Raw genomic sequence first — 19,812 nt, 5'->3', positions numbered from 1 at the left:
GGTGTACGCTAATCTGTGGGAGCGAGAGCATACAGCAGAATTCCAGAGATAAGCACAGTCCGCCTCTGGGCCTTTGTACGTGCTGTCCCTTCACACTAGAATGCATTTCCCTGCCTCTTTGCCAGTTAAGTATCTGACTTATTCTCTCAAAAGTGCCAGATGCCATAATTTTTATTAGGTTCCCTCTGTTCCTTTCCCTTGAAATGAAAATCTCCTCTTCCTGTGCTCCTAAAATATATTATTGGAGCTCTTTCTTGTTTGAAAATCATTTATCTATCTTTCTACTTGGATTTTAATCTCTTTGAAGATGTGGCCATGTCATCTTTGTATCTCCAAATGGCTTGCTAATGCTTTCGTGTAGTATCTGTTTAATCAGTCTTGATTGATTTGGATTTCTAAGTTAGGAAAAAGCCTAATTTAAGGTTGCTTTTGCCGTATGAGGAGCAAGAGAGGATGCTTTTGCTTTTATTCTTAGGAGACTTAGGCCTGTTCCCATGGTTTTCTGTGTTACGTTAGCATAAACATTGAACTCTTCATATTTCTTTTCCCACTAGGATTTGTTTTCAAGTAAGCTGACTCTGAAAGACAATATTTGGGATACACTATAGTCCCGAACAGAAAGAGTGAAGAGCTCTGTAATGTCAAGAAAATTTGTTTGCAAATTAACACTTGACTATCTTCCTGAGGTCTAGCCTGACGTCTTCATATCCTCAGCATCTAACATCTTCATACCCTCAGCATGTTGCTACCTGGAGGAGGCTCCAGAGCCTGCTTGTTCCTGCCCACACAGATGAAGGAGGAGAAGCTGACTCTCAGTGGGGCCCTTTTCTGCAGGCTTTGGCAGAGAGTAGATACAAAGATGGACATGGCTAAGCTTAGACATCCACCTCTTTGTAAACCACACCTCAAATCTTGAGGGAAGCATTTCTAGTTTCATCATGAGTTTGACATTCTGCAAATTGTCTGTATAAGTCAGGGCAGGTTAACTGTGACACCGTTCTTTTCCAAGTCTCAGTGTCTTAACAAACATAATAAGTGGTTATTTCTGCTGCCTGTCGTAAGTGGATATGGGCCCTTGCATATGTTTGTGTGGGAGAAGGCATGTTTTGCTGCATGCCACTGTTTCAGGATGTGGGCTGCTTCTGTCAGTGGCCCCATTATACCCTAGGGCCTCAAAGCCTTTTTCTGGATCCTCCTCACCTGACTGGCAGATGAGGGGAGAGGGAGTAATGGAGTACAGTGCATGCACTGGAAATGACATACGTCACTTCCACCTGCATCCCATTGGCTAGACCCCAGTCAGTAGGCACCACCTAACTGCAAGAGGGGCTGGGAAATGTAGTCCAGCTGCGCCCTAGGAAGAAGAAGGAAGGGGTTTGCTGATCATCTAACTAGTTGACCCATGGACCTTGTTGGATTTATTGTTAATATTTTGCTTTTAAGCATTGTTATTAGTTGTTAAATTAATCATAATTGAAAAGGCTAAGTAAAGGAGATAAATTAAATAAAGGAGATAAATTTATATCTCCATAAAGCCTTCCCTGATCCCTCTTCACTCTTATATTCTGGTTGTGATATGTCTAGCTCTGACCACCAGGAATACTCTAGAGGGGATTCCCACATGGTGTCTACTGTTTCCATTCTAATGGTATTTGACATTTACGACTGCCCTTTTGAAGAGTCTGCCATTCAGGTCAATAGCTCCCACCACACTGCATCTGTGAACAATTAATAAAGATTTATGAAGTTTACAAATGATTTAACGTTGTCTCCTTACTCCCATTCCGATGCATGATGTTGGCTGAGTTTTACACATATTGGGAGTCTGAAGACCCACGATACACATACCCACACCAATGACAGTCCAACCTCCAGGTTAGAACTAGGGAACTAAATAGCAATAAATAACTGGAATGTATAATGCTGAGTTATTTGTACACATATTTATATACTTATATATCCTTTAAAAATCATATTCATGTTTTTCTCATCTGAATGAGAAAACACATGAAAAAGATGGCCTGAAATTACTCCAGCTAATCATAAACTTGAGTGTGTGTGTGTGTGTTTGGATTAGATGGATGGAACCAACAGATTTTACTTGTTCATCTGGGAGACAGAGCGCCAGCAGGATGTGGAGCACGTGGCCCGCTGCATTCTCTGCTACGGTAAGCCAGGACAGCCTTTAGAACAGGATGAATTCACTGGTGGCCACAGGCTTGCTCTGCTTGGCAGATGTGTATTTACTTGGCGTGTGCAGGGTTTTAAAATCTACAGAATTTCCTATGAAGTCTGGATTTCTGGTTTTTCTTAGGAAGTCAGACTTGTCATGAGAGTCACAGACACTGCATTCCCATGAGAAACAGTCAGCACAGCTGAGTTGGGCCTGACCCCTCTTAACGGGGTGAGAAGTCTCATAGTCCTCACCGCTCCCTATCTTACCCCTGGCATGCTCTGCTCATTTATCTGTCCTGCTAGCTGGGCTTGTGGTTCCTGCCTTAGTGCACCTTAGTGTGATGGGCAGGCCACTGAACTAAGAATTAAGGGTGATGAGTTCTAGGCCTGGAACCACCATTGACCAGCAGTGGGATACTGGCCAGTCATCCAGTTTGTCTTGGTGCCCAACCCTCATTGCTGTATCCCACACCAACCTGTGCTGGAGAGAAGTTTCTGCTGAAACGCATGCATGCCCACATGTGAAGAGCTCCTGTCCACACCCATTTTACCCAGCACCAGAGTGGGTAAACTTGAAGGGATGTCATGGTTTTCTCTGCTTGATCCACACTAAGCCTAGTACTACCACAAGATACTCAGCTATGACAACTTGGTCAAGTCAAGTGTAATAACTGCCATTTGTGAGTATGTCACAGGTGATGAACTGCTTTCACATCCATCATCTAATCTGACATATTGCTTTTTCGGGCCTCAGTTCCCTCTCCTCTAGAAACCTAAACCTAGCTAGTGTTCATCGAGGTTTTACTATGCGTCAGGCATTGTTTTGAACACTTACATATAAATTAACTCAGTTTTTCTTTTAAACTTCATAGACAACCTCAAAAGGAAGTACTATTATTATCATAATCATTACCTCCATGTGTCAAATGAGGAAACTGAGGTTCTGGGGAGACTAATTTGCCCAAGGTCACATGCTGAGTAAGGAATAGGCCTGGACTGAACCAGGCAGCTGGGTTGCTGAACTCTTGACTATTACCCCTGTGCTTTGCTAATGACTGAATTAGGAGTTTTTAACCTTTCTTGGTATCATAGATCCCTTCTGCATCTGGTTAAACCTATGCTCTCCTTAGAATAATGTTTTTCAGTGCATAAAATAAAAAAACAGGATTACAAAGGAAAATGATTACATTGAAATTATCAAAATACTTAAAAATTTTCATACTGTAATGTATATATTTTTTAAAGTTTTATTTTTAATTGACAAATAATAATTTTATAAATTTATGGGGCACAGTGATGTTTCAATGCATGTATACATTGTTGAATGATGAAATAAGGCCAATTAACACAACAATTGCTTCAAATACTTATCACTTGTGTATGGTGAATATGTTTAAAATCCACTTTTTAAAGCTATTTTGAAATATACAATACATTATTACTGACTATAACACCATGCTGTGCAACAGACCACCAGAACCTATCCTTCTGTCTAACTTAAACTTTGTACCGTTTGACTAATGTACCTCCTTTCCCCATTCGCCTCCCTGCCACCCTCCCTACCCTCTATTTCTATGAGTTTGAACTTTTTATATTCCACATATTATCATGCAACATTTGTCTTCCTGTACCCGGCTTATTTCACTTAGCATAATGTCCTCTAGGTTCATCCACATCACAAATGATAGAATTTCCTGCTTTTTTAAAAAGGCTGAATAGTATTCTGTTATATATATATATATACCACATTCTTAACCCATTTGTCATGTGCTTTTTTATTTGCATTTTAAACGATAAGATCTAGAAGGTTCAATAACTATTATTTCAAAGTACTAGTGAGTGTAAATAATATTGAGCCATTTGCAACCACTGATAAGGAAATCAGTGATTTCTGTTGGTGTCGGAATCACTAGTATTATAGTTGTTTGTTGTCTTTATGCACAGTGAAAAGAAATGTTAAATTTTATTTCAATAGAGGTAGTGAAAATAAAGATGTAATTTTTTCCCATCCTCATTCACAGACACCTTGGGAGACTGTGGTTCCCAGGTTAAGAACACCTGCCCCCGCCAGTTCTAAATGAAAGATTTTGCCCCAGCAATGGGTCCCTAACACCGCTGTTCATCAGAATACCTGTGTACATTTCAATGATAGATTCTGAGCTCCCTCCCAACACTACCAAACCAGAATCTTGGTGTGGCTAGAGCCTGGGAATCTACAGTAAAAAAAGAAAAAAAAAATTCTACATGCCATTTTGATGCTGAACCAGCTTAAGAGCTCTAAGACTACACTATTAGCTTTTCATTTAAAATTGGCAATATTTGATCTTTTTTTCTTAACCTTAAAAAAAAGGCACTTTCATATGGTCGTTAAGGTCACTTCCAGCTCTAGCAATCAATGTTTTTTTTTACGTGGTTTCCCACTAGTGTTGATTTATCTATTGTTAGATTATAATCTAGTATTAGATTATAATTATTTTTTGGAGGAGGAAATAGAGGTGATGTCTGTGAACACAGAGACTGGGAAGCCATATGGCCTAGCGGTTGAACACATTAAGTGTGCAATCGATCTCAATTCTTCTTATGAGAAATGAGCTCATTTACAGTGCCCATTGACTTGCCACCTCACCACAATGCCTGGAAGATAGTGCTCAGAGACGGCTGTCCTTATTGAGGGTCTGGAACTGTGTTTTGCATGGAAAAGAAGGGGATGCGTGGTTTAACTCCGGCCTCTCCCTGCACTTCTTTCCTAGACAAATGCAGACCAGACCCAGAATGCCCGGCTGGCGCGCTGGCGCCCCAGGAGGTGGACGTGGACTTGGTGTTTGTGGTGGACAGCTCCTATGGAGTGGATGCCGATGTGTACCGCGGGTCTTTGAGTCTAGTGGATGCCGCGCTAGAAGACCTGGAGGTGGCTGAGCAGCCGGGTGCATCCCACCGTGGGGCGCGTGTGGCCCTGGTGACGCACACGACACCCAACTTCTGGCCGGGTGTGGGTCGTCTCCCTGTGCTCGAGGGCTTCCACTTGACCACCTATGGCAACCGGACGCAGATGCAGAGACATGTGCGCGAGGCTTCAGCCCACCCCTTACAGGGAACCCCGGCCCTGGGCCACGCCCTGGAGTGGACGCTGGAGAATGTGCTCCTGGCAGCCCCTCGGCCGCGGAGGGCACAAGTCCTCTTCGCCATCGTGGCCAGCGAGACAAGTAGCTGGGACAGGGAGAAGCTATGGACTCTGTCCCTGGAGGCCAAATGCAAGGGCATCACCCTCTTTGTGCTGGCCTTGGGTCCGGGTGTGGGGACCCATGAGCTAGCCGAGCTAGCCGAGCTGGTCAGTGCTCCCTCTGAGCAGCATCTACTGCGCCTACAAGGGGTCTCGGAGCCAGAGGTTAACTACGCTCGGGGATTCACTCGGGCCTTCCTGAACCTCCTAAAAAGTGAGCAGTCCCCGGGAACTAGGGCACCTTGGGTGGAGTGGGGAGAGGAATTTACGGAGCCTGGCATTTGGGCATGCAAGTGCCTGTTACAGATTCACTATTGCCTAATGCTTGTAGCCCAGCATCCCTGGGAAACGCCAGGGAGCACCCCATTTCCTGAAAACCCTGCACTATTACTGCCCTGACATTGTGTCAAGCCTAGCGATGGTTTTTTGTCCTGAACTTCTCATTTGGTGGCTGGGAGCCTCAGACTTCCACGTAACTTTTCAATTTTCTCATTTGTCAAAATGAGAATTGCAGTCTTTTCTCTAACTGTGAAGCCATATGTTCAGGGAGGGGCTTTGAAAGCACCAATATTGTACACATATGAAGCATAGTTACTGCTATTACTATTTAGTACTACCGTTTCCAATAGCATTTGACAGTGCTTCTCAAATTTTTACATGCACGTGAATCTCCTGGGGATCTTGTTAAAATGTAGATTGTGATTCGGTAGGTCTGCATTGGAGACAAGAGTCTGCATTTCTTACAAGCTTGAGAATGATACCAATGATCCTAGTTTATTTGATGTTTATTTTAAAGTAGAAGTTGACATGGCAGTGTGGAGTCAGGGGTTTTCAGGGACTCACTAGGAAGTAAGGGAGACAGGACAAAAGTCTAGGGTCTTCCATTTCAGGTTGGATTGATGAAACCAACAGTGAAGATTAAGGGGCAAGGGCTGTGCCAGTGGGTCCTAGCCAGAATTCTTCCCCATCCCCCTGCTCCAGCATCCTTAACTCCAGTTAGAACTAGTGGATTGTTATTGTTTTTTCTCTTAAAACTAGATGAATTAAATTCGTGGGCAGCCAAATCTGTATCCCTAGCATGATAATGGAGATTTAGAATTGGGATGGCGAGGGTATTATCCTGGTCACATTGTTAGCAGTTTGTCTTGGGTTTCATCCACCAGTGCATTCAACTTATGTGCAGGGTGCTTTGCTGTAACATGTGAAGCCTCCTTGCCCTCCTTGCTTGGAGACATTAGTTTCTCAGTTTATAGGTGGTTGTGGTAGCCCATTGGGAGTCTTGAGGGACATCTGTGCCTTCATCACTATAAGAATAAAAGGAGTTTGATGGACATCTTAGAAGTACTAACACAGCATTTGTACCTCCCCAATTTTAGAGGTAGAAGGATCAGTGAATTGGTTCTAGTCCTAGCTCTGCCATTAGTGAGCTATGTGATCCTAGAAAAGTTCATGAATGTCTCTGAACCTTAGATTTCTTATATATGTAGGGAGTGTTAAAAGAAGGCTGATGGCTTAGAGATTCTTTGAAGGAGAAGCAGCCTGAAGGAATCACTTTTCTAATCTGTTTTAATTTAATTTTACTTTATTTTTTATATTGTATTATGTTAGATTGTATTTTGTATTTTGTTTTTCTTTTGGGTTGGATTTTACTTTGCATTATTTACATAATAGGATACATGTTATGTTTTTATTTTATTTGCTTTTATATTATATTTATTTTATGCTTTATGTGAATATATTTTATGTCTTTTTGATTTTATGTCTTCCAGGATTAAAAACATTAATGTTTTATTTGCTTTTATTTTTATATTGTTATGTTTTATTTCATTTTGTTTCATTTGTTTTATTTTATATTTTAGGCTTTGTTTTACTTGATTTTGTGTTTTGAATTTGATGTCTTCGTGAATAATATTTTGTTTTATTTTATTTTAGAATTTTATATTATTTTATATTTGACTTGATTTTTTATTTTACTTTTAGGTGGGACAAACCAGTATCCATCCCCAGAGCTCACTGAAGAATGTGGGGGCCTACACCGTGGGGACACTGTCCTGCAATTAGTCATGCCTGTCAACAGGTGGGTTGAGGACAGGGTTGAGATTGGTCCATACCTCTGCCCCAAGGCAGAAGAGACTTTCTCCCTAAAGAAAGGTCATATGCAATGCTAGTCCTCAACTTGACCTAAACCACTGGTCCTGGGATGCTCCTGGGTTTGACAGTTCTGATATGGATTGTCTTTCTTCTATTTTCTTCAGACAGGGTTTTGCTCTATTGCCTGTGCTGGAGTGCAGTGGCATAACCTCGGATCACTGCAGCCTTCACTTCCCAGGCTCAAGCAATCCTCCTGCCTTAGCCTCTCACGTTGCTGGGACTACAGGCCCATGCCAACACACCCTGCTGGTTTTGTACTTTTTGTAGGGATAGTTTCACCATGTTGCCAAGGCTGGTCTTGGCATTCTACCAATTTCTACCAATTTCCATCCTACTATATCGCCCCAAGCTTGAATTCCATATCCCAGAGGTAAAATTGATAATGCCAAACATATCATTCTGATTTTTCAAGCATGTCTGCAAAGCTAAGAAAATAGTTAATGCAATAACACAGTCATTAGGAAATGCCCAAACATAAGGCTTACAAATCACAGCAATAAAAATAACAACAGTTGAGCCTCTCAGTTCTTGAGATTTTTTTCATGCAGTTTGACATGGATTGTTTCTATACAGGTTGCCCAGGCACCAGTTTGGTATGTCTGGCTTGGCTGATGATTTGGAAGCATTTGAAGCAACAGGCATTTTTCTAGAAGAGAAGAGAAAAGACATCACAACACCTATAACTCAGCAAGAAGCACTTAAAAATTATGAAAATAACAAATATGACATTGAAGAAAATGAACAAGAAATACCAGCAAAACAAAAAGAAACTAGAAAAGAAATAAATGCAGACACTACCTATGGTAAAAACCAAACTACTTCTTGGTCCTTAAGTTGGATTCACTTTTTTCATTTTTAACTTTTTCTTAAAAAAAATCCTGTGCACTGTGTTAGCATGCAATTTTTTTTAATTCAGTTTGCTTACAAATCCACAGGTTCATGTATGCAGCTAAAGAAAATAGTTTAAAAAGAAAGACAAAAGCTACCTTTCACCTGGCCGTCAAACTGGAGCTGGATGAAAGTTATTTCAGGGTATACTATGAAGGCACACTCTATGAAGTGTCTGCACCACCTTTGCAGAGAAGCAATGAGTTATTGCAGAAGTGGTGAAGATACTCCTGACCTTGAAATGCACCTACTTGGAGACGGGTTCTACATTTCAGATACATCTTAAACAACTGTAGCATCAGTTTTGGATTATAGCATGCAGTAATGCAAATGCAAAGTTCTTTTTTTTTTTTTTTTTTGAGACAGATTCTCACCGTCACCCAGGCCGGAGTGCAGTGGCATGATCTCGGCTCATTGCAACCTCCGCCTCCTGGGTTCAAGCGATTCTCCTGCCTCAGCCTCCTGAGTAGCTGGGATTACAAGAGCCCGCCACCAAGCCTGGCTAAGTTTTATATTTTTAGTAGAGACAGGGTTTCACCATGTTGGCCAGGCTGGTCTCGAACTCCTCACCTCAGGTGATTCTCCTGCCTCGGCCTCCCAAAGTGCTGGGATTACTGGCATGAGCTACTGCACTTGCCGCCAAGTTACTTTTTATATGTGATCAACAAATTAAGCAGAACACTAAACACATGAGAAAGAGATACAGGAAAACTTCTCTGTGAAGTTCTGGAAAGTGATTCAAGATAGCTGAAAGAATTTCTAGTGAGTGGTGTGGTTAGTCCTGGTTACATTAAAGGAGAGATCATTTATCTGAGGTTTTGAATGTGCCTAGACGATTCTCCATCTGGGGCTACTGGCTAGGTGGCCATGGGAGTTATTCACTCTCTTGGTGACTCAGTTTTCTGCTCTGTAAAGTGGGGATTATATGAGTCCTACCTCATAGGTTTGACAATACAACTTGATAATTCATGTGTTTGCCACATAGTATACATCCACACAAGTTAGTTGTTAAGATGCTGATGATACGTGATACCTTTCAGATTTCAAAGCAAACACATGTCCAAAATAAATAACAGAATCAGACAGACATAGGAATACCACCTCCTTAGGCTAGAATATTAAACATAGAAGAACTTACCTTGTTGGTTCTTATGTTTTCAGTATAGAATATCCTCAGGTAATCTTACTAAGGTAGTGATTTTCAGTCTTGATTGTACATTAGAGTCACCTGGGGATCTTTAATGATTGACCTCAGCCCAAATCAGTCAGAATCTCTGGGTGTGGGACTTACCCAGTGATTCCACTGAACAATCAAGAGTGAGAACTACTGCTTTAAGGCATTCTTTCTCATAAAATCAAGGTGGAAAGGTTGGGAGAGAGTTTCCTAGTTAACTAATCCAATCCCATTCACAGACGAAAACAAGTTTGAAGGTCCCCGATACTTCTCAGCTGCTCTGTTGTTACATGGCTCTGGCTGGCCACTTTACTTTCTGTTTTCATTCCAAGGCCATTCAAAACCCTCACCACCTCCTCAAGGTCCTTCCTCTATGCCTCTTCCTCTAGCAGATATGCCTCCCTCTTTTTTTTATTCTTTTCAAAAGAAATAAAGGTGACCGAGCGCAACCTCCTGTAACTTTCTGTATTTCTGCAAGCCTCTCTTCCTGCCCTCCAGTTGGAGAAAAGAAATGGCCCTTCTCTTATTCTGAATTGTCAAGAAAGACCAAAGGGCTCTTCCAGACCTTGTTGACTTGTGCTTCTTGGGATCTGGCCACTGTTGGCCACTACCTTCCTCTTTAAACCCTCTCCTCTCACAGCTTTGGAGACAATATTCTCCTCATGTTCTTCTATTCTGGCTAGTCTGTCTTTGTGGGCTCCTCTTCCCAGATCCACCTTCACAGAGGGATTCAGGTTTTATGGAATTTATATAATTTGGGGGCCCTCTTTAAGAAAAAGATTAACAAAATTATTAAAATTAAGTGAAAAGTGAATATTCATTTAGAAGAGCCTTATGCAAATGATTTGCTCTGAAGCCTAGGCTTTATTAATGTCATGATGAATCTGCTACACCCTTCCCCACGATTCTTTCTTCAGTCCTCCAAACACTCTGCACACACCACACTACTTAGCTATGCTTCCCACCCCCCAACATCAACTATCCCCTCTGTGCTGGTGACTCTCAAATCCATATCTTCCACTATAACTCTCTCCTATGCTATAGCCTAGTGTATTCAATTACCCTCCAGATCGTTCCACTGGACTTGCCTGCAGTCACATCAAACCAACTTAGTTCAACAAACCCAACTCATTGTCTTTCCCATTCAAATCTCCTTCTCTTCCTTTACCAACTATCTTTATTGGTATGAACCACCACTGGCCAGGAATGGAAAGCCAAAACTCAGTATTATTTTTTAAAAATTAATTAATTAGATTTAGGAGTGCAAGTACATGTGGATATATTGCACATTGGTAAAGTCTGGCCTATTAGAGTACTCATTACCCAAATAGTGTACATTGTACCCAAAAGATAGTATCTCATCCTATATGCCCCTGCCCCTGCCCTGGCCCTCCCACCATTTGGAGTCTCCAATGTCTTATTCCACTCTGTATGCCCACATATACCAAATGTTTAGCTCCTACATACACGTGAGAACATGCAGTTTTTGACTTTCTATTTCTGTATCATTTCACTTAGGATAATATCCTACAGTTCTATCCATGTTGCTGCAAAAGATGTGATTTCATTCTTTTTTATGGATGAGTAGTATTCCACGTAGTATACCACGTTTTTAATCCAATAATTCATTGATAAACATTTAGCTTGATTCCATGACTTTGCTATTGTGAATAGTGCTCCTATGAGCATATGGGTGTAGGTGTCTTTTTGCTATAATAATTTCTTCTCCTTTGGGCAGATACTCAGAAGTGGAGATGCTGGATTGAAGAGTAGTTCTGTTTTTAGTTCTCTGAGAACTCTTCATACTGTTTTCCATAGTGATTGTACTAATTTACATTCCCACCAGTAGCGTTCCCTTTCTCCACGTTCTCACCAACATCTGTTGCTTTCTGACTTTTTAATAATAGTCATTCTGACTACTCTAAATGCTATCTCCTTGTGGTTTTAATTAGCATTTCTCTGATGATTATTGATGTTGAGTATTTTTTCACATTTGTTGGCTGCTTGGATGTCTTCTTTCAAAAAAATGCCTGATTGCCCAATATTATTCTAGTGGACCTCTTCTCCCTTGCCTCCTGCTGTCTAACTGGTCTCCTTGATTCCAATTTGTCCTCCTTCCAATTCCATTCTAAACAGCTGATTGACATTTCTAAAACACAAATATGGTTGTGTCCCTTCTCCTCTTTTATGGTTCCTCATTGTTTATAAGATAACGTTCAGGTGCCTGTGGAAGGCACATGGGCCTTTACAATTAGACCCCTGCTTTGGTCCTCTGGGGCTTTACTGGCTGCCACTTCCCTGCATATGCCTTTCGTGGCCTTTATGCCCTGCGATTTATTCTAGATCTCTGTACCATTGCTTACCCTCACCTGACCGTCTACATTTCCTCCACAGTGTCCATGTGGGCTATATCTACTCATCTTTCACTACTCAGCTCAAGTTTCACCTTTCCTTAGAGCTTTTTCTATGTCCCCAGGTAGTTTTAAATTTTCACAGCCTCCTTGGTGCTCCCGAATCTTAAGACAAATTCTGCTATAGTGCCTGCTACCTTTCATTGCACCTACCTGTGAATAATTAAATGAGTTATCTCTCTTCACAGGTGCCAGGCTGATCTTGGTACATTTTCAATTTCTGTGTTATATCCAAAGCACACAGACCAATGTTTTGGTTTTCCCCTCCAAGTAGGGCTATAAGACATATATGCCAGGGAATAGAATAAGCTGGAGCAAAATTATAATTTCATTGTAGCTGCTCTTCATACCTGCCAACTCTTTTCTTATCTTCACCTTTACCTTTCTTTACTCCTGGATTCCATGAACTACTGTGAGGAAAATTGCTACTGCCACCGCATAGTTCTTCCAAGAAGGCAAAGGTTAATATTCACGGTAAAAAATAAAGCCAAATATAAGACTGGGGGCTAGAAATAATTGCTTGGGTAAAAATTTGTTGGCCCTCAATGCCTTAACATACTGGTAAAAGAAAAGTTAAGACTAGTGGTATTCTGAATGTTAAGCTACAAAGATAATTTAGAGATAATTAGCATGAAGCATGAAGGACTCTTTCGCCTATAGCTGTACTGACCAATATAATAACTGCTAGCCACATTGGCTATTTACATTTAAGTGTAAATACTTCAAAATTAAATAATATTAAAATTTCAGTTCCTTGATTGCACTAGCCACATTTCAAATGCTCAACAGCCACATGGGAGTGGTGGCTACTATATTGGACAGCACAGATTTTCCATTATTTCAAACATTTCATCGTTATAGAAAGTGCTACTCTAGAAGTCTAATTTAGGAAGAGCAGTCCCTGTTTGATTGTCTCTCAGACCCAAAGCAAGGGTGGAGGTTCTAAAGATGACAGAGTGTCCCTAGGAAAAGTGATGGATATATTTGAATGAATTCTTGGTTTGTCAGTTCAGAATCAGTTGTAATGGCAGAGGTCGGTGCCGGCTGATAACTAACCCGAGTCTGTTTGTTGGCTCTAGAGAGTATAGCAAACAGCTCACCATTGGAGTGTTTTTCTGTTGACAACAACAGGTTTTTGAATAAGTACTTCTCTTACTTCTTCTGGACCTGTACTGCTTGTTATCTTATATCCTCCAGAGTAGGGGTCATGCAGTGAGCAAATTCAAATATGACTATTCAAAGCATAGGACTATTTCCATGATCAATTTCTTACCAAACTAAGAGCGTATCTCATCCCTGTGGATACAGTACATCTGGTCACCTCTCCTAGAAAACTAGTCTGTGTTGATTATACTATTGGGAGGTTAGCAGATAGTTTCACAGAAACAAAGCATGAATTTTAAGGCTTGCGTTTTTGAAGATATTATCCTCTTTATTTAAGGGTACGTGGAAGGCCTAGGAGGAACTATGGGGAGGATGGCAGCATTCTGTGCTTCAGGGCCAACCTGGGTCAGAAATACTTCTATGTGATACGAAGGATACCCAAGGAAATCTGTGCTCCCTAGAAGTTGAGGTGGGGAGGGTTATATACCTGGGAAAATCATTGCCTCATGTAAAATTCAGGGAGTCTCAGATCTTGCTTTGCTGTAATGTGTTGATTTCCAATGCTGTTTTTAATTGTTCAGGAACATCATGTTTTTCCTTTAATAGATGTCTTAATTTCTCAGGCAAGAGTCAGGGCACTATAAATAATAAATACGCTAGATTTGCTTAGGTCATTAGAAGACTGGAGACAAGGGATTGGGATGGTTTGCAAAAGGAGGGAAAGCAGTATAATACACAAGGGAGGAGTGCTCAGTATCAGAAAGATTTATTAATATTCATTCATTTATTCACTCATTTATACATTATCTGTGGCATGTCTTCCAGGTACTGTGCAAAGTCATAGCTATAACTATGTTGCACCTTTCATATGTTATACGACCCTTTATAACATACTTGTGATATAGAAGTTTTTAAAAATATTGCTTCTATAGCTGAGGAAATTGAGGCTCTGAGGGGTTAAATTACTTGCTTAAGGTCACAGAACTAGTTGGTGGTGAGGCTGAGATTCATTCCCAGGTCTGTGACTCCAAACCATTGCTCTTTTTCTGTCATGCTCGTGCAGGAAATTCAGCTCTGTATTTATTTTGTTGCAGGTCCTTGTTCCATGGATCCAATGGAAGGTGAGTGTCAGGATTACACCCTGAAGTGGTATTACAACAAGGAGGAACGGGTTTGCCAGCAGTTCTGGTATGGCAGCTGTGGGGGCAATGCCAACCGGTTTGAAACCAAGGAAGAATGTGAGGCTCAGTGTGTCCCAATACAGTAACAGTACAGGCAGAGCCCTGTTACTGTTAAAGGCAGAGCTTTTAATGCTGATGAAATGGAGATTACCATGGCTGAGGCAGGACCTCACAGCTCAGAAGTGACATAGCCCATTCCAACACCTTGGACATCAGATTCCTAAACGCCTGAATGTTTTCCCGCCAACAAGGACTTGGGCCAGATGATTTGTGACTTGAGGACTGAATTCTAATAGTTAAAAAAGTAACTGAAAGATATTTAAATGAATTAGGACCGAATGGAAAAGAAACTTGAACTTGACCTATAATATTATTTTAAAATTTGGTGGTGCTATGTAGCAAAATAAAAATCAGTGTAAGCAGTGAGAAAAGCCTAATCCAGAAATGAATCGAAACTTGGTTTGTTTGGTTTTTTTTACCACCAGAGAATAGGGAAATATTAGTCAAAGAGAGGGCCTGGAAAAAGGGACATCTAATGTGAACGACCTTCATCCTCACTACTTAATGTAGATAAAGAAAGGCATTCTTTATTAAATCATTCGGCATAAGACTGTGTGTGATTCTTGCTCACTACAATCTGTGCTATACTTTGTGACATTGTGGTTGATGAAGAGACAGCAGTGATTTTTCCATGAGACCAAACCTTTGGCACCCATTATAGTGATTTCTGTCCTTCAAAACATGGTGACTCAACAATTAAGGCTGACATTATTAATGAAAAGTGAAATGAAAGGTTTACATTCACCATGGATGAAACATTTTGCAGCAAAGATATTAAGGAAAATTGTGTTTTTTGTGAGATTTTCCTCTGCCTCATGGCTTGATTCTCTGGGTCTCTAACCATGGGCCCAGCTTCCAGACAGAATTGGGAACTGTGTGGAGGAGATCTGTGGGCCATTGAGGATGCATGGCTTGGGGCCTCTGTAGGATCATGCATTAGTCAGCTGGGGCCGACATAGCAAAATACCACGGGCTTAAACCACAGAAATTTATTTCTCACAGTTCTGGAGGCTAGAAGTTCAAGATCACAGCACTGAGGGCGCTCTTCCTGGCTTGCAAATGACTATCTTCCCGTTGGGTCCTCACATGGCCTTTCCTCAGTGCATGCTCATAAAGACAGCAAGAAAGAAAAGACCCAAGCTCTCTGGTGTCTTTTTTTTTTTTTTTTCATTTGAGACAGGGCCTCACTATACCAATATTGCCTTGGCTAGCCTCAATGTCTTGGGCTTAAATGATCTTCCTGCCTCAGTCTCCTGAGTAGCTAGGACTATAGGCATGAGCCACTGCACCTGGCTCTGGTGTCTCTTCTTATAAGCACACCACTCTTATTGGACTAGGGACCATTCTTATGACCTCATTTAACTTTAATTACCTCCTAAGGCCCTAAATACAACTATAGCCACATTAGGGGACAATATGAATTCTGGAGAAACACAAACGTTCAGTCCATAGCTGATCACAAGCAGCTGGTTGTCCCCCAGGGACACAGGATGGAGTTGCTCTCTGGTAAGTTCCTGGTTGTGTAAGTGTGACTGCTATAATCTGTGTGTTCCTCCACACAGTCTGGCGACATAGCAGGCGGAATGGAATCAGCTTTATACAAAATGTTCAAAGAAGCACATTTTAAATTCTATTTTTATAACAATCATTTTAATATATCACAAATGGATGACTGTGTTCATGGTAGCAAATCTATAAGACACAGAAATGCACATGGAAAAAATAAAGATCACCTATAATCTTTTCTCCCAAAGGTAACAGTTTTGATATAATCCAGACTTTTTCTAATGAATGAATATACTACCTTCTTTTTCTTCCTTAACACAATACAGGCAACTGATTTTTGATGGGAATTAAGTGGCAGATGCTCCATCCTGCCACAGAGCTGCTCATCATATGAATGGGTATATGCATTTCTCTGTTTTAGGCATAACTTCAGCTGCCTGAGCGTAAAATGGCCAAAGTGATCTATCCTGAGGATGGTATTTGATTTGAACGGTGATTTATTTTCTATTTCTTATTCCCATTCTTCCCTTCCTATGTCCAGGAGCTGGGAACACCAAGGCAAAGCTTCAATAATAAGATCATTGGGAAGAAACATTCAAGTGTGTTGATTGTCCCCATTTGTTAACTTACGAAAAAACATAATTTATAAATCTACAAGAGAGAGGCTTTAATTCTTATAAAAGGTTACAGCCTGCAAGGTGGTTGTCCCACAGGCTGGGAATCCTGCCTCTAGCCAAGACTAGAGACAGGAGTTTGGAAGGAGGAGGGGTTGGGGTAGGAGTTTTATGCTGAACAGGTTGGCTAAACATACATGTTCAACAAGTTACAGGAGGAGCTGAGTATTCAAGAAAGTGGCCCTGACACAGGCATATTAGATAAACATACATATAACTTATGACTGATGTTCATTTTGAAATGAATAGATGAAATGCATTATATCTAGCCCCTATATGTCAAAAGATCTTTTCAGGACATGAAGGCACACAGGCATGCAGTCTCTGTAAACCAGCAAGAACCAGTCCATGGCTGGTGGTCTTCTCATCAGGAGAAAGTTACTGAAATCAGCCTCTTGTCCAGTCAAAGCTGTTTCTGGTTGGTGGAACAGGGGTTCAGTGAATCAGCATCTGTGAGCTGGATGAGCTGTAATTGTTTTAATACTGTTTATCTGGAGGCCAGTACTTGTTTAGCTGCTAGAGAAAAAGAGAAACCTTGTGGCAGTTAGAACATAGTTGATTCTTTAAGTGCAGGAGTGTGTGACTTAACCCTTGCCTGGCATGGTCTTAGGTCCTGTTTATAATTTGGTATCTTACTGCCATGAAAATCTCCTCTGTCATTCTTATGATCCCTATTTTAACATTAATGCTGGTCAGTTGCGTCTAAACTCTAAAAGGGAGGAGGTATAACCAGGCATGTCTGACTTTCCATCCCGTCATGGCTGGGAATTCAGTTTTAAGGTATTTCTGGGGTTCCCTTTGCCAAGAGAGAGTTCATTCAGCCGATAGGGGTTTAGGATTTTAAAGTTTACACATCCTTGGAACATTCATGAGATCCACCTGCAGTTCTCCCTGTGTTTACTAGGTGGCGGTATAACCCTTTCACGGAGCTCCTCTGACTCTCAGCATAAACCTTATACTCCGTAAATTCAGAGGTAGCAACAATATAGCCAAGGGCAGAAACAATTGTCTATTGTTTCAATATTCATCCCCACTCTTGTATACACAGTTTATAAAGCACTTTCCCATGTTATGTCATGTATTTGCCCAGCCCCACCACTAAATCTGGGATGTTGGCATTGTTCTTCCAATTTTGGGATAAAGAAACTATCTTACAGAATTGATGTGGCTTGGCTCAGACCCGTAACAGAAACTGGCCTTGAACTCCTTTTTATCCTGAGACTAGGGCTCCTTGAGCTATACTGCATTTGTTCCAAACCATTAGCTGCCACCAAAGAATTCTGAAAGTCAGAACCACAGGGGTGGGAGGATGGGCTTGATTTCTGCCTCAGATTCCCTGCTCTGCCATTTGCTGGCCCCGCCCCCACCCCATCCCACCCCACCCCACCCCACCCCACCCCACCCCTCTGGTTCCGGCCTGGGTGGAAGTAGGAATGGACTGAAAGAGAAGTTGAACTGCAGTGCAGGTCAGTTGTGATGGCAGCTTCAGCCAACCCCACAGGGATCTCTGGACCTAAGTGGGCTTGTGTGAGTTACCCCAGTGTGGGCTGACTTGGCTAGCAGGTGGGGCAACAAGTTCTTCCTTGAAGCAGGAACTGTAGAGCACAAACCACACTCATCATAGTCCCTTTACCTGGAATGTCCTTTTGCATTGTTTTCAAATTTCCCTAGCTTCCAAAATCCAGCAGGACACAGTGAAAATCATCTGTGCAAGTTCTCAGAGATCTAGCCTTTGCATTCATCTCTAGCCTCACCTATGGTGGCGGTTGTTCTGACCATCTAACTTTTCATTTGAGCAATACCATTTCCTTGAAATGCCATATTCCATTCACCTATGCTGTTGCCCTTGGTGATACTGTTGTGGGAAATGCCTTTATTTAATTTATTTACAAATATTTAATAGGCATCTATTATGTGCCATATCCATTACCTGTGTCAAAACCCAGCTCAGCTCTCATTGCCTCTCAGGAAAACACCTCCCATTGCTCCCTTTCAAGAAAGAAGTAATTAGTAGCTCCTATAGGCTGCCTTGTATACCCTTATCTTTTTGCCCTTTTGCCTCCATTTCACACCATTTGCCAATTAGTCTCCTTATTAGGCCATGAGCCTCTTCGTCTTGGAATCCCCTGCCCAGGAGAGGGCCTGACACATCTCCCTTTAGTTCTGATATTTAAACTCCCTGCCAGTTTTCAGACTGTTAGAAATGCTCCACAGCCATCCCAACAGTTGGTTTCCTTCTATATCTCTTGCTCTAGAACAACTTTTTGCTTTGTAATTCTGCTTTTATTTTTATTCTGCATTTGTTTCAGACACCAGGGCATCTGCCTCCATCAGTCAATTGTAAAAAGGTTCATGTGTTTTTAAATTCCTCCTTGGGTCTGTTATTTCATTAATTATAACCTTGCACTGCTTTGGGGATATTAATTTATCTGATGAAAGAATTGAGACCCAGAAAGGTCAAGTGGCATCAAATCTTACACCATGATTCAATTGGTAGCCTAAAATTAGAATTAAAATGTGTTTTGAACTGATTTGGCATCTGCTTGGTTCACTCTGCAAAGTTTAAGGGTTTTAATCATTATGTGAATTGACTGCTTTGCACTTTTAAACATGTAGTAGATTTCACTGATCCTAGAAAAGTGGGGGGTTTGCGATTGCTAGGCTCAGAACTTGGTTGCCAGCCACGTATCAAAATGTGTAAATGCATACAGGGATTTTTCCTGAGCTCTCCTGAGTGGAGATCATGCTGACTGTGTAGTATTTACGGTTCTTCCTTTAATTTCTAACCTCTTGTGATCTCATGGTGGATTCTTCCTTTAACTTTTAAATAACCTCAAGGTATATTTCTAATACAGCTGGAGGGTCCATGTTGGGATTATGGTGTTATGGGAAATACCAAGACTGGGGCATGTGAATTCAGCATCTGGTTCCCTCCCCAGCTTTCCTGGTGACTTCATAGAAGATACTCTATTTTTCTGGGCTTTGTTCTTTTCTGTCTGAGGAGACTGGAGAGGAGAGAAACATTACTTGCCCCTTTATAGTCTCTCTAAATTCTGCAAACAAAAGCATTCCTTCTTTAGCTAATCTCTTAGGAAGCTAAAAGATGCAAGCCCAGCCAAGGACAAGAGAGCCACCCAGCTGAACCCAACCCAAATTAATGACCCACAGAATACTGAGCTAAATAAATGGCTATTGTTTTAAAACACTAAGTTTTGTTGTAATTATTAATTGAAAAAAGTTGTGGCTGGGCTTGCTCCTGTGTCTAGTC

At 41.3% G+C, this 19,812-nt stretch overlaps 1 protein-coding gene across 1 annotated transcript in view; it reads left to right on the top strand.

The window, feature by feature from the left end:
* LOC116462088 (collagen alpha-4(VI) chain-like) overlaps positions 1-14,539 on the top strand; it is a 90,855-nt gene extending 76,316 nt beyond the window's left edge. The window contains exons 34-38 of the mRNA XM_058433735.1: positions 2,078-2,168; positions 4,926-5,609; positions 7,376-7,472; positions 8,120-8,349; positions 14,218-14,539. Coding sequence (XP_058289718.1) covers positions 2,078-2,168; positions 4,926-5,609; positions 7,376-7,472; positions 8,120-8,349; positions 14,218-14,390 — 1,275 coding nt within the window. The 3' untranslated portion in view covers positions 14,391-14,539. The remainder of the gene's footprint in view (positions 1-2,077; positions 2,169-4,925; positions 5,610-7,375; positions 7,473-8,119; positions 8,350-14,217) is intronic.
* The last annotated feature ends 5,273 nt before the right edge of the window (positions 14,540-19,812 follow it).

The sequence above is a fragment of the Hylobates moloch genome, unplaced genomic scaffold (assembly GCF_009828535.3).
Source record: "Hylobates moloch isolate HMO894 unplaced genomic scaffold, HMol_V3 SCAFFOLD_22, whole genome shotgun sequence".
Classification (NCBI taxonomy): domain Eukaryota; kingdom Metazoa; phylum Chordata; class Mammalia; order Primates; family Hylobatidae; genus Hylobates; species Hylobates moloch.
The sequence above is the reverse complement of the archived record's forward strand: the minus strand, read 5'-3'. Positions and strand labels throughout refer to the sequence as shown.